Source organism: Hypanus sabinus, chromosome 25 (assembly GCF_030144855.1).
Source record: "Hypanus sabinus isolate sHypSab1 chromosome 25, sHypSab1.hap1, whole genome shotgun sequence".
NCBI lineage: Eukaryota > Metazoa > Chordata > Chondrichthyes > Myliobatiformes > Dasyatidae > Hypanus > Hypanus sabinus.
The window spans coordinates 6,020,774-6,048,182 of NC_082730.1; the positions used below are offsets into that span (position 1 = coordinate 6,020,774).

The 27,409-nt window shown below is 46.2% G+C and overlaps 1 protein-coding gene across 18 annotated transcripts in view; it reads right to left on the reverse strand.

Moving 5' to 3' along the window:
• LOC132380947 (sushi, von Willebrand factor type A, EGF and pentraxin domain-containing protein 1-like) overlaps nucleotides 1-27,409 on the reverse strand; it is an 81,575-nt gene that overhangs the window by 3,208 nt on the left and 50,958 nt on the right. For 11 of the 18 annotated variants that reach the window (XM_059949943.1, XM_059949948.1, XM_059949941.1 and 8 more), the window contains 7 exons: nucleotides 24,658-24,828; nucleotides 19,596-19,763; nucleotides 14,533-14,700; nucleotides 9,558-9,650; nucleotides 8,379-8,474; nucleotides 7,210-7,278; nucleotides 2,559-2,634 (listed from right to left, as the gene is read on the reverse strand). In XM_059949943.1, coding sequence (XP_059805926.1) covers nucleotides 2,559-2,634; nucleotides 7,210-7,278; nucleotides 8,379-8,474; nucleotides 9,558-9,650; nucleotides 14,533-14,700; nucleotides 19,596-19,763; nucleotides 24,658-24,828 — 841 coding nt within the window. The remainder of the gene's footprint in view (nucleotides 1-2,558; nucleotides 2,635-7,209; nucleotides 7,279-8,378; nucleotides 8,475-9,557; nucleotides 9,651-14,532; nucleotides 14,701-19,595; nucleotides 19,764-24,657; nucleotides 24,829-27,409) is intronic. The other 7 variants (XM_059949950.1, XM_059949947.1, XM_059949936.1 and 4 more) reach the window with 6 other exon arrangements.

Genomic DNA, 27,409 nt, shown 5'->3' on the forward strand with positions numbered 1-27,409 from the left:
CTTCCATAGTCACCTGTGGAAAGAATTCCACAGATTTGCCACTCTGGCTAAACAAATTCCTCCTCATCTCCATCCAAAAAGAATGCTCCTCTATTCTGAAGCTGAGTCCTCTGGCTTTAGACTCATAGGAAATATCCTCTCTACATCCACTCTATCAAGGCCTTTCTACTTTTGATAGTTTTCAATGAGGTCACCCCTCAGTCTTCTCAATTCCAGTGAATATGGCCCAGAGCCATCAAACACTCTTCACGGGACAAGCCATTTAACCCTGCAATCATTTTCATGAACCTCCTTTGAACCCTGAAGTCCCACAATACTCCAAGTGAGGCCTCACCAGCACTTTATAAAGCCTCAACATTACATCCTTGCTTTTATATTCTAGTCCTCTTGAAACAAATGCTAACATTGCATTTGCCTTCCTCACCACAGACTCATTCTACAAGTTATCCTTTAGGGGATACTGCACAAGGACTCTCAAGTCCCTTTGACCTCAGATTTTTGAATTTCCACTCTATTTAGAAAATAGTCTACCCTTTCATTTCTTCTGCCAAACACTTCTTAACACTGTATTCCATCTGCCACTTCTTTGCCTGTTCTCCTAATCTAAGTCCCTCTGTAGCCTCTCTACTTCCTCAAAACTACCTGTTATATAACCATATAACAATCACAGCACGGAAACAGGCCATCATGGCCCTCCTAGTCCATGCCGAACCCTTAATCTCACCTAGTCCCACCTACCCGCACTCAGCCCATAACCCTCCACTCCTTTCCTGTCCATATACCTATCCAATTTTACCTTAAATGACACAACTGAACTGGCCTCTACTACTTCTACAGGAAGCTCATTCCACACAGCTATCACTCTGTTCCTCTGCCTATATTCATATCGCATGCAAACTTTGCAACAAAGCCATCAATTCCATCATCCAAATCACTGACATTTAATGTTAGAAGAATCGGTCCCAACGTAGACCCCTGTGGGACAGTACTAGTCATTGACAGCCAATCAGAAAATGCTCCCTTTTTTCCTACTCTGTGCCTCCTTCCAATCAGCCACTACTTTGCCCATCCTAGTATCTTTCCTGTAATACCATGGACTCTTAACTTGTTTAGCAGCCTCACGTGTGGTACCTTTTCAAAGGCCATCTGAAAATTCAGAACCACAACATCCAGCAATTCTCCTTTCTCTATCCTGTTTGTTATTTCTTCAAAAAATTTCCTCAGATCTGACAGGGAAGATTTCCCCTTGAGGAAACCATGCTGACTATGGCCGATTTTATCATGAGCCCCCAAGTACCCCTGAAATACATCATTAACAATCGACTCCAACATCTTCCCAACCACTGAAGTCAAACTAACCACCTGATTATTTCCTTTCTTCTTCCTCCCTCCCTTCTCAAGGAATGGAGTGACATTTGCAATTTTCCATTCCTCCAGAACCTTGCCAGAATCAATTGATCTGACTCTTGAAAGATCATTATTAATGCCTCCACAATCTCCTCAGCCACCTCCTTCAGAACCCTGAGGTGTACGCCATCTGGTCCAGGTGCCTTATTTACTTCAGACATTTCAGTTTCCCAAAAACCTTTTCTCTAGTAATGGCAACCTCGCACACTTCTGCTCTCTGACACTCTAAGGTAGACACAAAACGGAGCCACCAACACGATGATGGAAGCCCTGAACACCACCAGAGATGGAGGACCTTCATTACTGCCCTAAACACCAGTGGCATAACAGGCAGTGTGTAAGTAAGTGTTAGCAGCTTCCGACATCACTGTATATGTATATACCTGTCCATGAGCAATTATATTTTACCATAGGACAGTTTAGGAAAGGTTTGCAAGGGTTCCCAATCTTCTTCATGCCATGGATCCCTGCCGTTAGCCGGGGGAGTCCGTCAAGGCCAGGTTGGGTATCTCTGATTAGAGGAACACAGTGCCCAACTGTGGAGCAGCCAGTGATTGTGATGCAGATGCAAATCCACAAGTATTCACCAGGAACATGGATACTTTAATGGCTGCACCAAATTGTAGTTATATCCCAGCTCTTGTTATGCCCAGGAGCTCTTCACAGTCACTGTTAAAACATCAGAAGCACAACAGCCAACTGATGCACAGAAAACTCCCATAAACTACTAATTGATCACAGGCAAATGACAATGTTTACTGTGTCTGCAGAATGAACACTGTCCACAGCACTGAGGATAATCCTTCTGTTCTCTGACAGATCTTTCCATAAGACCAATAGATACAGGAGAAATAGGGCAGCTTGTCCCATCGAGCCTGCTCCACCATTCCTTCATGGCTGATTCATTATCCCTCTCAATTCCATTCTCCACGTTACCTTTGATGCCTTTACTAATCAAGAACCTATCAACCCACTGTCTTGGCCTCCACAGTTGTCTGTGGCAATGAATTCCACAGATTCGCGACCCACTGGTGGAAGAAATTCCTCCTCTTCTCATTCCTACACATTGCCAACCATTACCAACCAAGTACTGATAGTGTGGTTTGAGCCACTTACATAGAAGACACTGAGATACGTAGGTTTTCTCTTACCCCTGCTTCTTTCGTTGCTTAATGAAGACAACAGTGAGGAAGACAATGGCCACACCGAAGACACCTCCGCCGACTCCTGAAATTGAAACAGCATCTGAGCATAAAACATAGTACAGGAACAGAACCTTCGCGCCGATGGCCAGGGAGGAGAGCCAGCTATTCCGGCACTTCCCTGCAGCAGCGCTCAAAAGCAACCGAACCGCGAGGCACCAATCCACCCACCCCCCCCCCCATTGTAGGAACATGAAAGAGCAGCAGCGTTTGGCCCTTCGAGACCCCCCTCCCGCTCAACGAGATTAAACCATTTTACATCACCTCTACCTGCACACCTAACGCTACCTAATATCGCAAAAGCTTTCACTGAGGTTAACAAAATTGCATTCGTTGGCGCACAGTGTGGTCCCTATCTCTCACTGGACATTAAAGCAGTTCTCTAGGTAGTTTACACCCACCAATCCTCATAGAAGGATCAGAAATGGACAGAGTGAGCAATTTCAAGTTCCTGGGTGTCAGGATCTTTGAGGACCCAACCTGGTCCCAACATATTGATGCAGCTAGAAAGAAGGCAAGACAGCAGCTATATTTCATTAGTAGTTTGGCGAGATTTGGTTTGTCGTCTAAAACACTTGAAAACTTCTGCACCTGTACCTTGGAGAGCAATCTGACAGGATGCATCACTGTCTCCATGGGGGTGGTAGGGAAGCTACAGCACAGGATTGAAAGAAGCTACAGAAAATTGTAAAATTAGTCAATCCATCATGGGTACTAGCCTCCATAGTATCCAAGACAGCTTCAAGGAGCGGTGACTCAGAAAGGCCGTGTCCATCGTTAAGGACCCACAGCATCCAGGACATGCCCTCTTCTCATTGTTACCGTCAGGGAGGAGGTACAGAAGCCTGAAGGCACAGTCAGTGATTCAGGAACAGCTTCTCCCCCTCTACCAACCAATTCCTAAATGGACATTGAACCCATGAACAGCAAATCTCAGTGGCAGTGTGTTGTATTTGAGCCAATAAAAAGAAAGGAAGTTTAAGCAGAGTGGGCATTGTGTGAGTGGAGCAGTGTTAGGCTGGTCCAGCTTTGGCTAACAGGTATGGGCAAGCACAGACACAGGCTCTGTGTAAGTTTATACTATTTTTTTCTGTTAATACATAGCTAATTGTCTGGGGATGAATCCAGGTATAGTGGTATCTTCCTTGTGTGAGATGTGGGAACTTTGGAGGCAGGTACCTTTCAGGAGAGGGAAAGGGAATAGGCGGCCAGCGTAGAGAACCTTTGTGGCCATTCCCCACAATAATAAGTACTCTGCTTTGATACTGTTGGGGGGTGGGGGTGGGGGCGAAGCCACAGTGAGCAGGTCTCTGGCACTGAATTTGGCTCTGTGGCTCAGAAGGGAATGGGGAAGAAGAAGAGTGCAGTAGTAATAGTTAGGGGGAGAAGACAGGAGATTCCGTGGATGTGAAAATAAAAATCTGATGGTACTTTGCCTCCTCGGTAACAGGGTCAGGGATGTCTCGATTCAGGTCCACAGCATTCTAAACGGGGAGGGGGAGCAGCCAGGGGTTGTGGTACATAATGATACCGACGACATAGGTAGGAAATGGGAGAACGTCCTGAAGAGAGAATACAGGAAATTAGATAAAAAGCTGAAAAGCAGTACATCCAGGGTAAACACCAGTGACATGCCAAAAATTCGAGAGTGTCATGGCACAGAAGTGAGTACTGTTGCTATTACTAAGGAGAAGGTGCTTGGAAAGAGGAAAGATCCGAAATTAGATAAATCCCCTGGGCTAGATGGTCGACACCCCAGGGTTCTGAAAGAGGTGGCTGAAGAGATTGTGAAGGAATTAGTAATGATCTTTCAAGAACCACTAGATTCTGGAATGGTTCCAGAGAACTGGCAAACTGTAAAGGTCTCTCCACTCTTTATAAAGGGAGGGAGGCAGAAGAAAGGGTATTATAGACCAGCTAGCCTGACTTCATTGGTGGCAAGATGTTGACGTCAGTTATTAAGGATGAGGTTTTGCAGTACTTAGAAGTACATGATAAATTAAGCCAAAGTCAGCGTGGTTTTCTTACAGGGAAATCTTGCCTTACAGATCTGCTGGAATTCTCTGAGGAAATAACAGGTAGGATCGACAAAGGAGAGTCAGTGGATGTTGTTTATTTCGATTTTCAGGTCTCTAACCAGGTGCTGCACATGAGACTGCTTAACAAGATAAGAGCCCATGGTATTAGAGGAAAAGTACTAGCATGGATAGAAGGCTGCTGCAGGCAGGAAGTCAATAAAGGGGGTCTTTTCTGGTTGGTTGCCAGTGACTAGTGGTGTTCCACAGGGGTAGGTGTTTGGACCACTTCTTTTCACATGAAATGTGAATGATTTGGATGATGAAATTAATGGCCTTGTGACCAAGTTTGCAGATGATATGAAGATAGGTGGAGGGGCAAGTAGTGTTGAGGAAGCAGGGCATCTACAGAAGGACTTAGACAGATTGAGAGAATGGACAACGTGCCAGATGGAATGTAGTGTAAGGTCATGCACTTTGGTAGAAGGAATAAAGGCACAGGCTGTTTTCAAAGTGGGGAGAAAATTAAAAATCAGAGGTGCAAAGGAACTTGGGAGTCCTTGTTCAGGATTCCATAACGGTTCATTTCCAGGCTGAGTCAGTGGTGAGGAAGGCAAACACAATGCTAACATTCATTTCGAGAGGATCAGAATACAAGGGCAAGAATGTAATGCTGAGGCTTTATAATGCATTGGTCAGACCGGCACTTGGATTATTGTGAGCAGTTTTGGGCCCTTTATCTAAGAAAGGTGTTCTGGTATTGGAGAAGGTCCAGAGGAGATTCACAAGAATGATTCTGGAAATTAAAGGGTTAATGAGTGAGGAGCATTTGATGGCCCTGGGCCTGTACTCACTAGAATTTAGATAAATGAGAGGAAATCTTAATGACAATAATGGAATATTTAAAGGTCTGGATAGAGTGGATGTGCAGAGGATATATCCTGTAGTTGGTGAGTCGAGGACCAGAGGGCGCAGCCTCTGACCAGAGGGACATCCATTTAGAATGCAGATGAGGAGGAATTTCTTTAACCAGAGCGTAGTGAATCTGTGGAATTCATTGCCTCAGATGGCTGTGGAATACAAGTCATTGAGTACATTTAAAGCAATGGCTGATAGGTTTTTGATTAGCTTGCTTGTCAAAGGTTATGAGAAGAAGGGAGGATAATGGGGTAGAGAGAGATAATAAATCACCTGTGATGAACGGGTGGAGCAGTCTCAATGGGACAAATGGCCTAATTCTGCTCTTATGTTTCCCAGTCTTACAGTCCAATGTGCCCAACCCAGGTGGGAGACTTGGCTGGGGTGGGTGAGTTGGTCTGAAGGGCCTGTCTCCATGATGTATAACTCTGTGAATAAACTCAGTAACTCGATCCCCTGCAATCTCCTTCCTCACCTCTCTCAGTAGTCTGGGATTGATTCCACCAGACCCTGAGGATTTACCCAACCTAACCTTTCTCGATACTCTCAATACCTCCAGTTTCTTAATATTTAGCCCCAAACTATGAACATACCCTCTCTGACCTCACTCTCATCCATGTCCTCCTTGGTGAATACCTAGGCAAAAACCTGCCTCCTTTACTTAGTGATAGACACTAACCTCCCCACCATCGAGGACATCTTCAAAAGATGGTGTCTCAAGAAAGCAGCATCCACCAAGAAGGACCCCAGCACCCAGAACAGGCCCTTTTCTCATTGCTACCGTCAGGAAGGAACTACAAGAGCCTGAAGACACACACTAATTGTTTAAGGAGCAAATTCTTCCCTTCTGCTATCAGATTTCTGACAGACGTTGAACCCATGAACACTACCTCACTATTTTTGCTTTCTTTCTGCACTGCTTATTTATATTTATAATATATTTTTATTGTTGTTTATTTATTTAGCGATCAAGTGCAGAATAGGCCCTTCTGGGCCTTCAAGCGACGCTGCCTCAGCAACCCCCAACAAACCCGATTAACCCTCACCTAATCACAGGACAATTTACAATGACCAGTTAACCCACCCGGTACGTCTTTGGACTGTGGGAGGAAACCAGAGCACCTGGAGGAAACGTGCATTGTCACTGGGAGAACGTACAAACTCCTTACAGGCTGCTGCGGGAATTGAACCCAACTTGCTGGGTCCTGCAGGTGGAATCAGTATTAATCTGACAAAGCAATGGACACAGGGCAGAAGGTTATATGAAACACCTCTCCTTGTGTCAGACATAATTCCCCTGGAAAAAACACAGCACAGTAGCATAGCAGTTAGCATAACACTTTACAGCACCGATGAATGTGATTCCATTCTGCCACTGTCTATAAGAAGTTTGTCCTTTTGCCCCACAACAGCGTACATTTCCCGCCACTGTTCTGGTTTCCTCCCACAGTCCAACAACATACGGGTCAGTGTTAGTGAGTTGGGGCACTAGAACCACGGTGACACTTGTGTGCTGCCTCCAGCACAATTCCCGGACGGTGTTGTTTATTAACAACACATTTCACTATAAGGTTCAATGTACAAATGAAGATAATCTTTTATATACTGGCCAATACGGGATGAAGAGCAACTAATTTACAGGTACAAGTACATAGATATCTAGTTACCAGCCAGAATTCCCATTGGTGTTTTCACTTCAGGCTCCTGGATTGCTGCATCATGTACGACCAAGGTGCCTGAAACATAAGGCAAAAAGAAACTGTAAGAGATAAGCACCCTGTTTCTCTCACCCTCCCCTCCTCTTCAGTCCCTTCCAGGAGGAACTCATCTCTCCAGCGTTAAGGGCATCTTCAAAAGGCGGCATCCATCATCAAAGACCCCATCACCAGGACATGCCCTCTTCTCACTGCTGCCATTAAGGTGAGGGTACAAGAGCCTGAAGACACACACACCACCATCAACACTACCTTCACCCACATCTCCTCCATTTCATGCATGTCGGCCTTAACCCTGTCCTCCCCCTACAATACCAGGGACAGAGTTCCTCTTGTTCTCACTCACCACTTCATTAACCTCCATGTCCTGCAGATAATTGTCCAAAACTTCTGCCATCTCTGACAGGATCCCACCACCAACCACATATTTCCCTTCCCCACCCCCCAGCCCTCCCGACTTTCCACTTTCCACTTTCCGCAGGGATTGTCCCTACATGACTCCCTTGTCCATTCATCTCTTCCCACTGATCCCCCTCCTGGCACTTAACCTTGCGAGAAGAACAAGTGTCACACCTACTCCTACACCTCCTCCCTCACTATCATTCAGGGCCTCAAACAGTCCTTCCAGGTGAGGCACCATATCATCTGCGAGTCTGACGACTCACCTACGGTATCCAGTGCTTCTGCTGCGGACTTCCTTACATTCAGAGGCTGTGCCCTCTGGTCCTGGACAGCCCACTACAGCGATCATTCTGAGTGGCAGACCACAAGGGCACAGATAACTCACATTGGAAATCTGCATTCTCTGACCTGCTGGCTTCACTAGTTTTTTTTTATTGGAAGAGATGTTCTGGGTGAAATTTGAAGATCTACTGGAAAGAACTCTGTGAAAAATGAAATGATCACCATCCCAGGTCAATAATGTAGGTAAACTCCAGAACTCCACCCACCCACCCAGCGTAGACTGTCCCCATGTGTTTTCATCGACAGCACCCACACAACCAGTGACCAGTTGCCACCATTCAACACCTGGGCTACATCACCTGTACAGACTGGAGGGGGGTGACTCCAGGCCCTGGTACCCATCCTGTGAGTAGTCTCTCAATCGGTCAAGATATTACCTTCGTCGAGATAATTCTCCTTGTCCTCATACGTCCACTCCTCTCCCTCAGTAACCCTGCCATTGTTGATTGTTGGTGGATGGTCACACTTTATTTCTGTAAAACGGTGAGAGGAACTGTCATCACCAGTGGTTACAGGCAGGAGTGAGCGGGGAGGTGAGACAAGTGTCCGTCCTGACTGAGAACAAACAGATTGATGAGGGGCAGTTGGAGTGTTTATTCCAGCCGGTCACTCCCAGGGTTCACTTCAGGCAGTCAGATGCAGTGGATGCCAGCGGTGATCGTGAGGTGGAGGCTCCTGTCAGGAGTGAGCTGGTTGTTCTGGTGAGGGAGGTCCCACCCTGCAGGGACCCCTCCTGCACCCCACAATTCAATCCCACACTTCAATTGCTGGGTCTTTGGTGGGAGCTCCCATCGGTCTCTCTCTCGAGTTAGTACCCCAGGGATTAGATGTTAAACTCTGAGAGGGATTTGGAGCACAGGAAAACAGTTTTGGTCACCAACACATCTCCTTGACAATGCCTGGAGGCTCAGTATGTCAAGTCAGGTCGAGTTTAATGCCATTTAACTACATACATGTATTCTGTCAAACGAGACAACATTTCTCCGAACCAGGGTGTAAAACACAGTGGTACACGTAACACACAATAACTTATGAAAGTAAGGATAAAATATAGAAATGAATCCTGAATAACTAAGCAAACTAAAGTATATAAATATTGTAAGGTACAGAATAGATTAACCATTCACAGTTTGAATGCGATGTGACAGGAAGTTCAGAAGCCCAATGGCCTGACAGAAGGAACTGTTTCCAATTGTGTTTCACACCCGTTCGTGTTTTTATTCATTGGTCTCCTCCCTGATGCAGGAAGTCAAAGAGGATGCTGGATGGACGTCTGGGATCCTTGATAATACTAAGGGCCCTGCATACTCAGTGCTCCTGATAAATGTCCCCGATAGATGGTAGGGGGACCCAGGGCCAGATTAACCTAGCAGCTAAAGTAGCATATGCTACAGGCCCCACATTTTCGAGGAGATTAGTGGACTAGGACCTGGTGTGCAACGGATACCTTTCTGCCTGTACAAAGCCTTGACAATCACCTGTACTGCTTGGAGGTGGGTGACTCCAGGCCCCGGTACCCATCCTGTGAGTAGTCGCTTGATCGGTCAAGATATTACCTTTGTCATTGGGATAATTCTCCTTGTCCCCGTACGTCCGCTCCTCTCCCTCAGTCACAGTGCCGTTGTTGATTGACGGTGGATCCTTTATTTCTGTAAAACAGAGAGTGGAACTGTCATCACCAGTGGTTACAGGCAGTAGTTACAGTGGAGGTGAGACAAGTCTCCATCTACCCTGAAACTGACCGAGAGCAAACTGATTTATGATGGTCACTAGGAGTGTTTATTCCAGCCGGTCACTCCCCAAGGTCAATTCCACCAATCACTCTCAGCTATCCCTTCCAGTGGTCATTCCCAGATGTTAATCCTAGCAGTCATTCCTGGAGACCATCCCAACAGTTACTCCTAGTGGACACTCCCAGTGGTCACGCTGATGGTCATGTCCAGCAATTACCGAGACAACTCTTGACATCCAAGTTTGATCCTGAGAAACTTAGGATACTCCTCAAAGCATCCTGTCAGCTGCAGGGAGCTGTTACAATCCCTCTCCCCAACTCCCAGCAACTCCTACCCTTTCCTTTTTCAACAGGTGCTGGGATTAAGAAGATCGAAGGGATTCGGACCGAATGTCAACGATGGGGGTATTGTTAGTATAGAGAGTCTGACAATGGGCTTGGACCAGGTGTGCTACGGAGACCTTTCTTCCTGTACAAAGCCTTGACAATCACCTGTACGGCTTGGAGGTGGGTGACTCCAGGCCCCGGTACCCATCTGGTGAGTAGTCTCTTGATCAGTCAAGATATTACCTTTGTCATTGGGATAATTCTCCTTAGTGCACCAGGGATTAGATGTTAAACTCGGAGAGGGATTTGGAGCACAGGAAAACTGTTTTGGTCCCCAATACATCTCCTTGACAACGCCAGAAGGCTCAGTATGTCAAGTCAGGTCGAGTTTAATGCCATTTAACTACATACACATATTCTGGCAAACGAGCCATTTCTCTGAACCAGGGTGTAAAACACAGTGGTACACGTATCACACAATAACTTTTGAAAGTAAGGGACGCTGGATGGATGTGTGAATCATTGATAATACTAAGGGCCCTGCAAACTCAGCGCTCCTGACTAAAACCCCCCAATAGATGGTAGGGAGACCCCTGTGATACTCTCAGCCATTCCCACAGTCCTTTGTAGGGATTTGCAGTCTGATGCTCAGCTGATCCCATACCAGATAGAGATGCAACTTGGCAGGACACTCCTGATGTCCAATGTCTCACCCACTGCCTCGAAGTTTCAAAGAATGTATACAGAATACAACCTGACTTTCATCCTCCCGCAGTTTTGCATCCTATCAATGTCCCACTGGAACCTCTGACAGCCCACCACACTATCCACAACACCTCCAACCTTTGTGTCATCAGCAAACTTACTAACCCATCCCTCCGCTTCCTCATTCAGCACATTTATAAATATCACAAAGAGTAAGCTTCCCAGAACAGAGCTTCCCAGAGCTTCCTGAGGCACACCCCTAGTCACTGACCTCCATGCAGAATATGAATATGACCCATCCACAACCACTCTGGATCTACAAAGCAATTTCCCCTTGGATCCCATGCCTCCTGACTTTCTCAATAAGCCTTGCATGGGGTACCTTATCAAATGTCTTGTTGAAATCAATATACACTACACAATACTGTTCTTCTTTCATCAATGTGTTTAGTCACAACCTCAAAAATTTCAATCAGGCTCGTAAGGCACGACTTGCCCTTCACAAAGCCATGCGGACTACTCATAGTCATATTATACCTCAACAAATGTTCATAATACCTCCATCTCAGCATCTTCTCCATCACCTTACCAACCACTGAGGTAAGATTCACTGGTCTATAATTTCCTGGGCTATCTCTACTCCCTTTCTTGAATAAAGGAACAACATCCGCAACCCTGCAATCCTCCGGAACATCTCCTGTCCCCATCGAAGCTGTAAAGTTCATCGCCAGAGGCTCAGCAATCTCCTCCCTCACCTCCCACATCTCCCACAGCAGCCTGGGTTACATTTCGTCCGGTCCCGGCAACTTATCTAACTTGATGCTTTCCAAAAGCTCCAGCACATCCTCTTTCTTAATATCTACATGCTCAAGCTTTTCAGTCTGCTGCAAGTCATCACTACAATCACTAAGATCCTTTTCCGTTGTGAATAATTTCCTTCTTAAGCTCCTTCTTAGTAGCCTTATAATCTTCTAGATCTCTAACATTACCTAGCTCTCTGAACCTTTTGTAAGCTTTTCTTTTCTTCTTGACTAGATTTATTACAGCCTTTGTACACCACGGTTCCTGTGCCTGACCATAACTTCACTGTCTCATTGGAACGTACCTATCCAGAGCTCGACACAAATATGCCCTGAATATTTGACACGTTTCTTCTGTACTTTTCCCTGAGAACAACTGTTTCCAATTTAAGCCTCCAATTTTCTGCCTAATAGCTTCATAATTCCCCTTATTCCAATTAAACACTCTTGTAACTTGTCCATTCCCATTTCTCCAATATCATTGTAAAGGAGATAGAATTACGATCACTATCTCCAAAAAGCTCTCCCATTGAGAGATCTGACACCAGACCAGGTTCATTTCCCAAAACCAAATCAAGTACAGCCTCTCCTCTTGTAGACTTATCTACGTACTGTGTCAAGAAACCTTCCTGAACACACCTAACAAACTCCACCCCATCTAAACCCCTTGATCTCGGGAGATGCCAATCGATATTTGGGAAATTAAAATCTCCCATCATGAACACTCTGTTATTATTACACCTTTCCAGGATCTGTTTCCCTATCTGCTCCTCAATATCACTGTTACTATTAGGCAGCCTATAAAAAACACCCAGTAAAGTTATTGACCCCTTCCTGTTCCTAACCTCCACCCACAGAGACTCCGTAGACAATCCCTCAATGGCGTCCACCTTTTCTGCAGCCATGACACCATCTCTGATCAACACTGCCACACCCCCACCTCTTCTGCCTGCCTCCCTTCCTTTATGAAACATGTAAATCTCAGCACAAACTAACTATTCCTGTCCTTGGGCCATCCAAGTCTCTGTAATGGCCACCACATCATATCTCCAAGTACTGATCCACGCTCTAAGCTCATCTGCTTTGTTCACATTACTCCTTGCATTAAAAGATACATCTCAAGCCTTTGGTCTGAGTGCATCCCTTCTCTATCACCTGCTTATCCTCCTCCTCCCACTGTCTATAAGCTTTCTCTATTTCTGAGACAACCTCCTCTTCCCCAGTCTCTTCAGTTTGGTTCCTACCTCCCAACAATTGTAGTTTAAACTCTCCCTAGCAAACCTCCCCGCCAGGATATTAGTCCTCCTGGGATTCAAGTGCAACCCGTTCTTTTTGTACGGGTCACACCTGCCCCAAAAGAGATCCCAATGATTCAGAAATCTGAATCTCTGCCCCCTGCACCAATCCCTCAACGACACATTTATCCCCCACCTCATCCTATTCCAATTCTCACTGTCGCGTGCCACAGGCAGTAATCCCGAGATTACTACCTTTGCGGTCCTGTTTCTCAACTTCCTTCCTAACTCCCTGTAGTCTTTTCTCAGGACCTCTTCCCTTTTCCAACCTATGTCATTGGTACCAATATGTACCACGATCTCTGTGTATTCTCCCTCCCACTGCAGGATATCTTGGACGTGATCTGAAACATCCCGGACCCTGGCACCTGAGAGGGAAACGACCATCCGAGTTTCTTTCCTGCGTCCACAGAATCACCTGTCTGACTCCAGACTATGGAATCCCCTATCACTACTTCCTTCCTCTTCCCTTCCCTACATTTCTGAGCCACAGGGCCAGACTCTGTGCCAGAGGCACGGCCACTGCAGCTTCCCACAGGTAGGTCGCTCCCCCGAACGGTAGTCAAACAGGAGTACTTATTGTCAATGGGTACAGCCACAGGGGTACTCCCTCATACCTGACTCTTCCCCTTCCCCCTCCTGAAGTTCATCTGCACTGTGTTCAGTATTATATTCCATGTTTTTGACCTAATTGACATTGGCCAATAAGAAAGCCTCACCCGATAACCACACCCTCTAAACCAGACAGCATCCTGGTAAACCTCTTTGGCACTCTCTCCAAAGCCTCAACATCCTTCCTATAGTGGGGCGACCAGAACCACATGCAATAGTCCAGATGTGGCCTGACCAGGCTTTTATAAAGTTGGAAGATTTTTCAACTCAATCCCTCGACTAATAAAACTAACCATTCCATAAACCCTTCTTAACTTCCCTATCCAATTGAGTAGCCACTTTCAAGAAGCTATGAGCTTGGATTCCAAGATCTCTCTGCCCAGAAAAAAAACTGTTAGGGATCTTGTCCTTAACACTGTACTGTCTCCTTGCATTTGCCTTCCTGAGGAGCAACACCTCACATTTATCTGGGTTAATCTCCACCTTCCAATTAACCATGGACCCCATTAAGCTTCTCAATTAGCCTCCCATGAGGGACTTTGTCAAATGCATGAGTAAAATCTGTGTAGACAACATCCACTGCCCTACACCCCCATCGCCACCGTCAACCACCAGGCAATTCCTGCCTTATGGCATTTGGACAGGTGTTGGGAGCAGGCAAGTCCATGAGATTGGGGCCGAATACCAGCGAGTCGCATTAGTGTAGAGAGTCTAACAGTGAGACCATTCCCAACAGTTACTCCTAGTGGACACACCCAGTGGTCACGCTGATAGTCATGTCCAGCAATTACCGAGACAAATCTTGACATACAAGTTTGATCCTGAGAAACTTAGGACACTCCTCAAAGCATCCTGTCAGCTGCAGGGAGCTGTTACAATCCCTCCCCCAAACTCCCAGCAACTCCTACCCTTTCCTTTTTCAACAGGTGCTGGATTCAAGAAGATCGAAGGGATTCGGATAGAAAGTCAACAATGGGGATTAGTGTAGAGAGACTGACAGTGGGCTTTGACCAGGTGTGCTACAGAGACCTTTCTTCCTGTACAAAGCCTTGACCATCACCTGTACTGCTTGGAGGTGGGTGACTCCAGGCCCCGGTACCCATCCGGTGAGTAGTCGCTTGATCGGTCACGATATTACCGCCATTTGGATGATCCTCCTTGTCCTCGTGCATCCGCTCCTCTCCCTCAGACACAGTGCCATTGTTGATTGACGGTGGATCCTCTATTTCTGTAAAACACAGAGTGGAACTGTCATCACCAGTGGTTACAGGCAGTAGTTACAGTGGAGGTGAGACAAGTCTCCATCTACCCTGAAACTGACCGAGAGCAAACTGATTTATGATGGTCACTTGGAGTGTTCATTCCACCCGGTCACTCTCAGTGGTCACTCCCCAAGGTCAATTCCACCAATCACTCTCAGCTATCCCTTCCAGTGGTCAATCCCAGATGTTAATCCCAGCAGTCATTCCCGGAGAACATTCCCAACAGTTATTCCTAGTGGACAATCGCAGTGGTCACGCTGATGGTCATGTCCAGCAATTACCGAGACAACTCTTGACATCCAAGTTTGATCCTGAGAAACAGGATACTCCTCAAAGCATCCTGTCAGCTGCAGGGAGCTGTTACAATCCCTCTCCCCAACTCCCAGCAACTCCTAGCCGTTCCCTTTTCAACAGGTGCTGGGATTAAGAAGATCGAAGGGATTCGGACCGAATGTCAACAATGGGGATATTGTTAGTATAGAGAGTCTGACAGTGGGCTTGGACCAGGTGTGCTACGGAGACCTTTCTTCCTGTACAAAGCCTTGACAATCACCTGTACGGCTTGGAGGTGGGTGACTCCAGGCCCCGGTACCCATCTGGTGAGTAGTCTCTTGATCAGTCAAGATATTACCTTTGTCATTGGGATAATTCTCCTTAGTGCACCAGGGATTAGATGTTAAACTCTGAGAGGGATTTGGAGCACAGGAAAACTGTTTTGGTCCCCAATACATCTCCTTGACAACGCCAGAAGGCTCAGTATGTCAAGTCAGGTCGAGTTTAATGCCATTTAACTACATACACATATTCTGGCAAACGAGCCATTTCTCTGAACCAGGGTGTAAAACACAGTGGTACACGTATCACACAATAACTTTTGAAAGTAAGGGACGCTGGATGGATGTGTGAATCATTGATAATACTAAGGGCCCTGCAAACTCAGCGCTCCTGACTAAAACCCCCCGATAGATGGTAGGGAGACCCCTGTGATACTCTCAGCCATTCCCACAGTCCTTTGTAGGGATTTGCAGTCTGATGCTCAGCTGATCCCATACCAGATAGAGATGCAACTTGGCAGGACACTCCTGATGTCCAATGTCTCACCCACTGCCTCGAAGTTTCAAAGAATGTATACAGAATACAACCTGACTTTCATCCTCCCGCAGTTTTGCATCCTATCAATGTCCCACTGGAACCTCTGACAGCCCACCACACTATCCACAACACCTCCAACCTTTGTGTCATCAGCAAACTTACTAACCCATCCCTCCGCTTCCTCATTCAGCACATTTATAAATATCACAAAGAGTAAGCTTCCCAGAACAGAGCTTCCCAGAGCTTCCTGAGGCACACCCCTAGTCACTGACCTCCATGCAGAATATGAATATGACCCATCCACAACCACTCTGGATCTACAAAGCAATGTCCCCTTGGATCCCATGCCTCCTGACTTTCTCAATAAGCCTTGCATGGGGTACCTTATCAAATGTCTTGTTGAAATCAATATACACTACACAATACTGTTCTTCTTTCATCAATGTGTTTAGTCACAACCTCAAAAATTTCAATCAGGCTCGTAAGGCACGACTTGCCCTTCACAAAGCCATGCGGACTACTCATAGTCATATTATACCTCAACAAATGTTCATAATACCTCCATCTCAACATCTTCTCCATCACCTTACCAACCACTGAGGTAAGATTCACTGGTCTACAATTTCCTGGGCTATCTCTACTCCCTTTCTTGAATAAAGGAACAACATCCGCAACCCTGCAATCCTCCGGAACATCTCCTGTCCCCATCGAAGCTGTAAAGTTCATCGCCAGAGGCTCAGCAATCTCCTCCCTCACCTCCCACATCTCCCACAGCAGCCTGGGTTACATTTCGTCCGGTCCCGGCAACTTATCTAACTTGATGCTTTCCAAAAGCTCCAGCACATCCTCTTTCTTAATATCTACATGCTCAAGCTTTTCAGTCTGCTGCAAGTCATCACTACAATCACTAAGATCCTTTTCCGTTGTGAATAATTTCCTTCTTAAGCTCCTTCTTAGTAGCCTTATAATCTTCTAGATCTCTAACATTACCTAGCTCTCTGAACCTTTTGTAAGCTTTTCTTTTCTTCTTGACTAGATTTATTACAGCCTTTGTACACCACGGTTCCTGTGCCCGACCATAACTTCACTGTCTCATTGGAACGTACCTATCCAGAGCTCGACACAAATATGCCCTGAATATTTGACACGTTTCTTCTGTACTTTTCCCTGAGAACAACTGTTTCCAATTTAAGCCTCCAATTTTCTGCCTAATAGCTTCATAATTCCCCTTATTCCAATTAAACACTCTTGTAACTTGTCCATTCCCATTTCTCCAATATCATTGTAAAGGAGATAGAATTACGATCACTATCTCCAAAAAGCTCTCCCATTGAGAGATCTGACACCAGACCAGGTTCATTTCCCAAAACCAAATCAAGTACAGCCTCTCCTCTTGTAGACTTATCTACGTACTGTGTCAAGAAACCTTCCTGAACACACCTAACAAACTCCACCCCATCTAAACCCCTTGATCTCGGGAGATGCCAATCGATATTTGGGAAATTAAAATCTCCCATCATGAACACTCTGTTATTATTACACCTTTCCAGGATCTGTTTCCCTATCTGCTCCTCAATATCACTGTTACTATTAGGCAGTCTATAAAAAACACCCAGTAAAGTTATTGACCCCTTCCTGTTCCTAACCTCCACCCACAGAGACTCCGTAGACAATCCCTCAATGGCGTCCACCTTTTCTGCAGCCATGACACCATCTCTGATCAACACTGCCACACCCCCACCTCCTCTGCCTGCCTCCCTTCCTTTATGAAACATGTAAATCTCAGCACAAACTAACTATTCCTGTCCTTGGGCCATCCAAGTCTCTGTAATGGCCACCACATCATATCTCCAAGTACTGATCCACGCTCTAAGCTCATCTGCTTTGTTCACATTACTCCTTGCATTAAAATATACATCTCAAGCCTTTGGTCTGAGTGCATCCCTTCTCTATCACCTGCTTATCCTCCTTCTCCCTCTGTCTATAAGCTTTCTCTATTTCTGAGACAACCTCCTCTTCCCCAGTCTCTTCAGTTTGGTTCCTACCTCCCAACAATTGTAGTTTAAACTCTCCCTAGCAAACCTCCCCGCCAGGATATTAGTCCTCCTGGGATTCAAGTGCAACCCGTTCTTTTTGTACGGGTCACACCTGCCCCAAAAGAGATCCCAATGATTCAGAAATCTGAATCTCTGCCCCCTGCACCAATCCCTCAACGACACATTTATCCCCCACCTCATCGTATTCCAATTCTCACTATCGCGTGCCACAGGCAGTAATCCCGAGATTACTACCTTTGCGGTCCTGTTTCTCAACTTCCTTCCTAACTCCCTGTAGTCTTTTCTCAGGACCTCTTCCCTTTTCCAACCTATGTCATTGGTACCAATATGTACCACGATCTCTGTGTATTCTCCCTCCCACTGCAGGATATCTTGGACGTGATCTGAAACATCCGGACCCTGGCACCTGAGAGGGAAACGACCATCCGAATTTCTTTCCTGCGTCCACAGAATTGCGTGTCGGACCACTTAACTATAGAGTCCCCTATCACTACTTCCTTCCTCTTCCCTTCCCTACATTTCTGAGCCACAGGGCCAGACTCTGTGCCAGAGGCACGGCCACTGCAGCTTCCCCCAGGTAGGTCGCTCCCCCCGAACGGTAGTCAAACAGGAGTACTTATTGTCAATGGGTACAGCCACAGGGGTATTCCCTCATACCTGACTCTTCCCCTTCCCCCTCCTGAAGTTCATCTGCACTGTGTTCAGTATTATATTCCATGTTTTTGACCTAATTGACATTGGCCAATAAGAAAGCCTCACCCGATAACCACACCCTCTAAACCAGACAGCATCCTGGTAAACCTCTTTGGCACTCTCTCCAAAGCCTCAACATCCTTCCTATAGTGGGGCGACCAGAACCACATGCAATAGTCCAGATGTGGCCTGACCAGGCTTTTATAAAGTTGGAAGATTTTTCAACTCAATCCCTCGACTAATAAAACTAACCATTCCATAAACCCTTCTTAACTTCCCTATCCACTTGAGTAGCCACTTTCAAGAAGCTATGAGCTTGGATTCCAAGATCTCTCTGCCCAGAAAAAAAACTGTTAGGGATCTTGTCCTTAACACTGTACTGTCTCCTTGCATTTGCCTTCCTGAGGAGCAACACCTCACATTTATCTGGGTTAATCTCCACCTTCCAATTAACCATGGACCCCATTAAGCTTCTCAATTAGCCTCCCATGAGGGACTTTGTCAAATGCATGAGTAAAATCTGTGTAGACAACATCCACTGCCCTACACCCCCATCGCCACCGTCAACCACCAGGCAATTCCTGCCTTATGGCATTTGGACAGGTGTTGGGAGCAGGCAAGTCCATGAGATTGGGGCCGAATACCAGCGAGTCGCATTAGTGTAGAGAGTCTAACAGTGAGACCATTCCCAACAGTTACTCCTAGTGGACACACCCAGTGGTCACGCTGATAGTCATGTCCAGCAATTACCGAGACAAATCTTGACATACAAGTTTGATCCTGAGAAACTTAGGACACTCCTCAAAGCATCCTGTCAGCTGCAGGGAGCTGTTACAATCCCTCCCCCAAACTCCCAGCAACTCCTACCCTTTCCTTTTTCAACAGGTGCTGGATTCAAGAAGATCGAAGGGATTCGGATAGAAAGTCAACAATGGGGATTAGTGTAGAGAGACTGACAGTGGGCTTTGACCAGGTGTGCTACAGAGACCTTTCTTCCTGTACAAAGCCTTGACCATCACCTGTACTGCTTGGAGGTGGGTGACTCCAGGCCCCGGTACCCATCCGGTGAGTAGTCGCTTGATCGGTCACGATATTACCGCCATTTGGATGATCCTCCTTGTCCTCATGCATCCGCTCCTCTCCCTCAGACACAGTGCCGTTGTTGATTGACGGTGGATCCTCTATTTCTGTAAAACAGAGAGTGGAACTGTCATCACCAGTGGTTACAGGCAGTAGTTACAGTGGAGGTGAGACAAGTCTCCATCTACCCTGAAACTGACCGAGAGCAAACTGATTTATGATGGTCACTTGGAGTGTTCATTCCACCCGGTCACTCTCAGTGGTCACTCCCCAAGGTCAATTACACCAATCACTCTCAGCTATCCCTTCCAGTGGTCAATCCCAGATGTTAATCCCAGCAGTCATTCCCGGAGAACATTCCCAACAGTTATTCCTAGTGGACAATCGCAGTGGTCACGCTGATGGTCATGTCCAGCAATTACCGAGACAACTCTTGACATCCAAGTTTGATCCTGAGAAACAGGATACTCCTCAAAGCATCCTGTCAGCTGCAGGGAGCTGTTACAATCCCTCTCCCCAACTCCCAGCAACTCCTAGCCGTTCCCTTTTCAACAGGTGCTGGGATTAAGAAGATCGAAGGGATTCGGACCGAATGTCAACAATGGGGATATTGTTAGTATAGAGAGTCTGACAGTGGGCTTGGACCAGGTGTGCTACGGAGACCTTTCTTCCTGTACAAAGCCTTGACAATCACCTGTACGGCTTGGAGGTGGGTGACTCCAGGCCCCGGTACCCATCTGGTGAGTAGTCTCTTGATCAGTCAAGATATTACCTTTGTCATTGGGATAATTCTCCTTAGTGCACCAGGGATTAGATGTTAAACTCTGAGAGGGATTTGGAGCACAGGAAAACTGTTTTGGTCCCCAATACATCTCCTTGACAACGCCAGAAGGCTCAGTATGTCAAGTCAGGTCGAGTTTAATGCCATTTAACTACATACACATATTCTGGCAAACGAGCCATTTCTCTGAACCAGGGTGTAAAACACAGTGGTACACATATCACACAATAACTTTTGAAAGTAAGGGACGCTGGATGGATGTGTGAATCATTGATAATACTAAGGGCCCTGCAAACTCAGCGCTCCTGACTAAAACCCCCCGATAGATGGTAGGGAGACCCCTGTGATACTCTCAGCCATTCCCACAGTCCTTTGTAGGGATTTGCAGTCTGATGCTCAGCTGATCCCATACCAGATAGAGATGCAACTTGGCAGGACACTCCTGATGTCCAATGTCTCACCCACTGCCTCGAAGTTTCAAAGAATGTATACAGAATACAACCTGACTTTCATCCTCCCGCAGTTTTGCATCCTATCAATGTCCCACTGGAACCTCTGACAGCCCACCACACTATCCACAACACCTCCAACCTTTGTGTCATCAGCAAACTTACTAACCCATCCCTCCGCTTCCTCATTCAGCACATTTATAAATATCACAAAGAGTAAGCTTCCCAGAACAGAGCTTCCCAGAGCTTCCTGAGGCACACCCCTATTCACTGACCTCCATGCAGAATATGAATATGACCCATCCACAACCACTCTGGATCTACAAAGCAATGTCCCCTTGGATCCCATGCCTCCTGACTTTCTCAATAAGCCTTGCATGGGGTACCTTATCAAATGTCTTGTTGAAATCAATATACACTACACAATACTGTTCTTCTTTCATCAATGTGTTTAGTCACAACCTCAAAAATTTCAATCAGGCTCGTAAGGCACGACTTGCCCTTCACAAAGCCATGCGGACTACTCATAGTCATATTATACCTCAACAAATGTTCATAATACCTCCATCTCAACATCTTCTCCATCACCTTACCAACCACTGAGGTAAGATTCACTGGTCTACAATTTCCTGGGCTATCTCTACTCCCTTTCTTGAATAAAGGAACAACATCCGCAACCCTGCAATCCTCCGGAACATCTCCTGTCCCCATCGAAGCTGTAAAGTTCATCGCCAGAGGCTCAGCAATCTCCTCCCTCACCTCCCACATCTCCCACAGCAGCCTGGGTTACATTTCGTCCGGTCCCGGCAACTTATCTAACTTGATGCTTTCCAAAAGCTCCAGCACATCCTCTTTCTTAATATCTACATGCTCAAGCTTTTCAGTCTGCTGCAAGTCATCACTACAATCACTAAGATCCTTTTCCGTTGTGAATAATTTCCTTCTTAAGCTCCTTCTTAGTAGCCTTATAATCTTCTAGATCTCTAACATTACCTAGCTCTCTGAACCTTTTGTAAGCTTTTCTTTTCTTCTTGACTAGATTTATTACAGCCTTTGTACACCACGGTTCCTGTGCCCGACCATAACTTCACTGTCTCATTGGAACGTACCTATCCAGAGCTCGACACAAATATGCCCTGAATATTTGACACGTTTCTTCTGTACTTTTCCCTGAGAACAACTGTTTCCAATTTAAGCCTCCAATTTTCTGCCTAATAGCTTCATAATTCCCCTTATTCCAATTAAACACTCTTGTAACTTGTCCATTCCCATTTCTCCAATATCATTGTAAAGGAGATAGAATTACGATCACTATCTCCAAAAAGCTCTCCCATTGAGAGATCTGACACCAGACCAGGTTCATTTCCCAAAACCAAATCAAGTACAGCCTCTCCTCTTGTAGACTTATCTACGTACTGTGTCAAGAAACCTTCCTGAACACACCTAACAAACTCCACCCCATCTAAACCCCTTGATCTCGGGAGATGCCAATCGATATTTGGGAAATTAAAATCTCCCATCATGAACACTCTGTTATTATTACACCTTTCCAGGATCTGTTTCCCTATCTGCTCCTCAATATCACTGTTACTATTAGGCAGCCTATAAAAAACACCCAGTAAAGTTATTGACCCCTTCCTGTTCCTAACCTCCACCCACAGAGACTCCGTAGACAATCCCTCAATGGCGTCCACCTTTTCTGCAGCCATGACACCATCTCTGATCAACACTGCCACACCCCCACCTCTTCTGCCTGCCTCCCTTCCTTTATGAAACATGTAAATCTCAGCACAAACTAACTATTCCTGTCCTTGGGCCATCCAAGTCTCTGTAATGGCCACCACATCATATCTCCAAGTACTGATCCACGCTCTAAGCTCATCTGCTTTGTTCACATTACTCCTTGCATTAAAAGATACATCTCAAGCCTTTGGTCTGAGTGCATCCCTTCTCTATCACCTGCTTATCCTCCTCCTCCCACTGTCTATAAGCTTTCTCTATTTCTGAGACAACCTCCTCTTCCCCAGTCTCTTCAGTTTGGTTCCTACCTCCCAACAATTGTAGTTTAAACTCTCCCTAGCAAACCTCCCCGCCAGGATATTAGTCCTCCTGGGATTCAAGTGCAACCCGTTCTTTTTGTACGGGTCACACCTGCCCCAAAAGAGATCCCAATGATTCAGAAATCTGAATCTCTGCCCCCTGCACCAATCCCTCAACGACACATTTATCCCCCACCTCATCCTATTCCAATTCTCACTATCGCGTGCCACAGGCAGTAATCCCGAGATTACTACCTTTGCGGTCCTGTTTCTCAACTTCCTTCCTAACTCCCTGTAGTCTTTTCTCAGGACCTCTTCCCTTTTCCAACCTATGTCATTGGTACCAATATGTACCACGATCTCTGTGTATTCTCCCTCCCACTGCAGGATATCTTGGACGTGATCTGAAACATCCGGACCCTGGCACCTGAGAGGGAAACGACCATCCGAGTTTCTTTCCTGCGTCCACAGAATTGCGTGTCGGACCACTTAACTATAGAGTCCCCTATCACTACTTCCTTCCTCTTCCCTTCCCTACATTTCTGAGCCACAGGGCCAGACTCTGTGCCAGAGGCACGGCCACTGCAGCTTCCCCCAGGTAGGTCGCTCCCCCGAACGGTAGTCAAACAGGAGTACTTATTGTCAATGGGTACAGCCACAGGGGTATTCCCTCATACCTGACTCTTCCCCTTCCCCCTCCTGAAGTTCATCTGCACTGTGTTCAGTATTATATTCCATGTTTTTGACCTAATTGACATTGGCCAATAAGAAAGCCTCACCCGATAACCACACCCTCTAAACCAGACAGCATCCTGGTAAACCTCTTTGGCACTCTCTCCAAAGCCTCAACATCCTTCCTATAGTGGGGCGACCAGAACCACATGCAATAGTCCAGATGTGGCCTGACCAGGCTTTTATAAAGTTGGAAGATTTTTCAACTCAATCCCTCGACTAATAAAACTAACCATTCCATAAACCCTTCTTAACTTCCCTATCCACTTGAGTAGCCACTTTCAAGAAGCTATGAGCTTGGATTCCAAGATCTCTCTGCCCAGAAAGAAAACTGTTAGGGATCTTGTCCTTAACACTGTACTGTCTCCTTGCATTTGCCTTCCTGAGGAGCAACACCTCACATTTATCTGGGTTAATCTCCACCTTCCAATTAACCATGGACCCCATTAAGCTTCTCAATTAGCCTCCCATGAGGGACTTTGTCAAATGCATGAGTAAAATCTGTGTAGACAACATCCACTGCCCTACACCCCCATCGCCACCGTCAACCACCAGGCAATTCCTGCCTTATGGCATTTGGACAGGTGTTGGGAGCAGGCAAGTCCATGAGATTGGGGCCGAATACCAGCGAGTTGCATTAGTGTAGAGAGTCTAACAGTGAGACCATTCCCAACAGTTACTCCTAGTGGACACACCCAGTGGTCACGCTGATGGTCATGTCCAGCAATTACCGAGACAAATCTTGACATACAAGTTTGATCCTGAGAAACTTAGGACACTCCTCAAAGCATCCTGTCAGCTGCAGGGAGCTGTTACAATCCCTCCCCCAAACTCCCAGCAACTCCTACCCTTTCCTTTTTCAACAGGTGCTGGATTCAAGAAGATCGAAGGGATTCGGATAGAAAGTCAACAATGGGGATTAGTGTAGAGAGACTGACAGTGGGCTCAGACCAGGTGTGCTACAGAGACCTTTCTTCCTGTACAAAGCCTTGACCATCACCTGTACTGCTTGGAGGTGGGTGACTCCAGGCCCCGGTACCCATCCTGTGAGTAGTCGCTTGATCGGTCACGATATTACCTTCGCCATTGGGATGATCCTCCTTGTCCACGAGCATCCGCTCCTCTCCCTCAGTCACAGTGCCATTGTTGATTGACGGTGGATCCTTTATTTCTGTAAAACACAGAGTGGAACTGTCACCACCAGTGGTTACAGGCAGTAGTTACAGTGGAGGTGAGACAAGTCTCCATCTACCCTGAAACTGACCGAGAGCAAACTGATTTATGATGGTCACTTGGAGTGTTCATTCCACCCGGTCACTCTCAGTGGTCACTCCCCAAGGTCAATTCCACCAATCACTCTCAGCTATCCCTTCCAGTGGTCATTCCCAGATGTTAATCCCAGCAGTCATTCCCGGAGAACATTCCCAACAGTTATTCCTAGTGGACAATCGCAGTGGTCACGCTGATGGTCATGTCCAGCAATTACCGAGACAACTCTTGACATCCAAGTTTGATCCTGAGAAACAGGATACTCCTCAAAGCATCCTGTCAGCTGCAGGGAGCTGTTACAATCCCTCTCCCCAACTCCCAGCAACTCCTAGCCGTTCCCTTTTCAACAGGTGCTGGGATTAAGAAGATCGAAGGGATTCGGACCGAATGTCAACAATGGGGATATTGTTAGTATAGAGAGTCTGACAGTGGGCTTGGACCAGGTGTGCTACGGAGACCTTTCTTCCTGTACAAAGCCTTGACAATCACCTGTACGGCTTGGAGGTGGGTGACTCCAGGCCCCGGTACCCATCTGGTGAGTAGTCTCTTGATCAGTCAAGATATTACCTTTGTCATTGGGATAATTCTCCTTAGTGCACCAGGGATTAGATGTTAAACTCTGAGAGGGATTTGGAGCACAGGAAAACTGTTTTGGTCCCCAATACATCTCCTTGACAACGCCAGAAGGCTCAGTATGTCAAGTCAGGTCGAGTTTAATGCCATTTAACTACATACACATATTCTGGCAAACGAGCCATTTCTCTGAACCAGGGTGTAAAACACAGTGGTACACGTATCACACAATAACTTTTGAAAGTAAGGGACGCTGGATGGATGTGTGAATCATTGATAATACTAAGGGCCCTGCAAACTCAGCGCTCCTGACTAAAACCCCCCGATAGATGGTAGGGAGACCCCTGTGATACTCTCAGCCATTCCCACAGTCCTTTGTAGGGATTTGCAGTCTGATGCTCAGCTGATCCCATACCAGATAGAGATGCAACTTGGCAGGACACTCCTGATGTCCAATGTCTCACCCACTGCCTCGAAGTTTCAAAGAATGTATACAGAATACAACCTGACTTTCATCCTCCCGCAGTTTTGCATCCTATCAATGTCCCACTGGAACCTCTGACAGCCCACCACACTATCCACAACACCTCCAACCTTTGTGTCATCAGCAAACTTACTAACCCATCCCTCCGCTTCCTCATTCAGCACATTTATAAATATCACAAAGAGTAAGCTTCCCAGAACAGAGCTTCCCAGAGCTTCCTGAGGCACACCCCTAGTCACTGACCTCCATGCAGAATATGAATATGACCCATCCACAACCACTCTGGATCTACAAAGCAATGTCCCCTTGGATCCCATGCCTCCTGACTTTCTCAATAAGCCTTGCATGGGGTACCTTATCAAATGTCTTGTTGAAATCAATATACACTACACAATACTGTTCTTCTTTCATCAATGTGTTTAGTCACAACCTCAAAAATTTCAATCAGGCTCGTAAGGCACGACTTGCCCTTCACAAAGCCATGCGGACTACTCATAGTCATATTATACCTCAACAAATGTTCATAATACCTCCATCTCAACATCTTCTCCATCACCTTACCAACCACTGAGGTAAGATTCACTGGTCTACAATTTCCTGGGCTATCTCTACTCCCTTTCTTGAATAAAGGAACAACATCCGCAACCCTGCAATCCTCCGGAACATCTCCTGTCCCCATCGAAGCTGTAAAGTTCATCGCCAGAGGCTCAGCAATCTCCTCCCTCACCTCCCACATCTCCCACAGCAGCCTGGGTTACATTTCGTCCGGTCCCGGCAACTTATCTAACTTGATGCTTTCCAAAAGCTCCAGCACATCCTCTTTCTTAATATCTACATGCTCAAGCTTTTCAGTCTGCTGCAAGTCATCACTACAATCACTAAGATCCTTTTCCGTTGTGAATAATTTCCTTCTTAAGCTCCTTCTTAGTAGCCTTATAATCTTCTAGATCTCTAACATTACCTAGCTCTCTGAACCTTTTGTAAGCTTTTCTTTTCTTCTTGACTAGATTTATTACAGCCTTTGTACACCACGGTTCCTGTGCCCGACCATAACTTCACTGTCTCATTGGAACGTACCTATCCAGAGCTCGACACAAATATGCCCTGAATATTTGACACGTTTCTTCTGTACTTTTCCCTGAGAACAACTGTTTCCAATTTAAGCCTCCAATTTTCTGCCTAATAGCTTCATAATTCCCCTTATTCCAATTAAACACTCTTGTAACTTGTCCATTCCCATTTCTCCAATATCATTGTAAAGGAGATAGAATTACGATCACTATCTCCAAAAAGCTCTCCCATTGAGAGATCTGACACCAGACCAGGTTCATTTCCCAAAACCAAATCAAGTACAGCCTCTCCTCTTGTAGACTTATCTACGTACTGTGTCAAGAAACCTTCCTGAACACACCTAACAAACTCCACC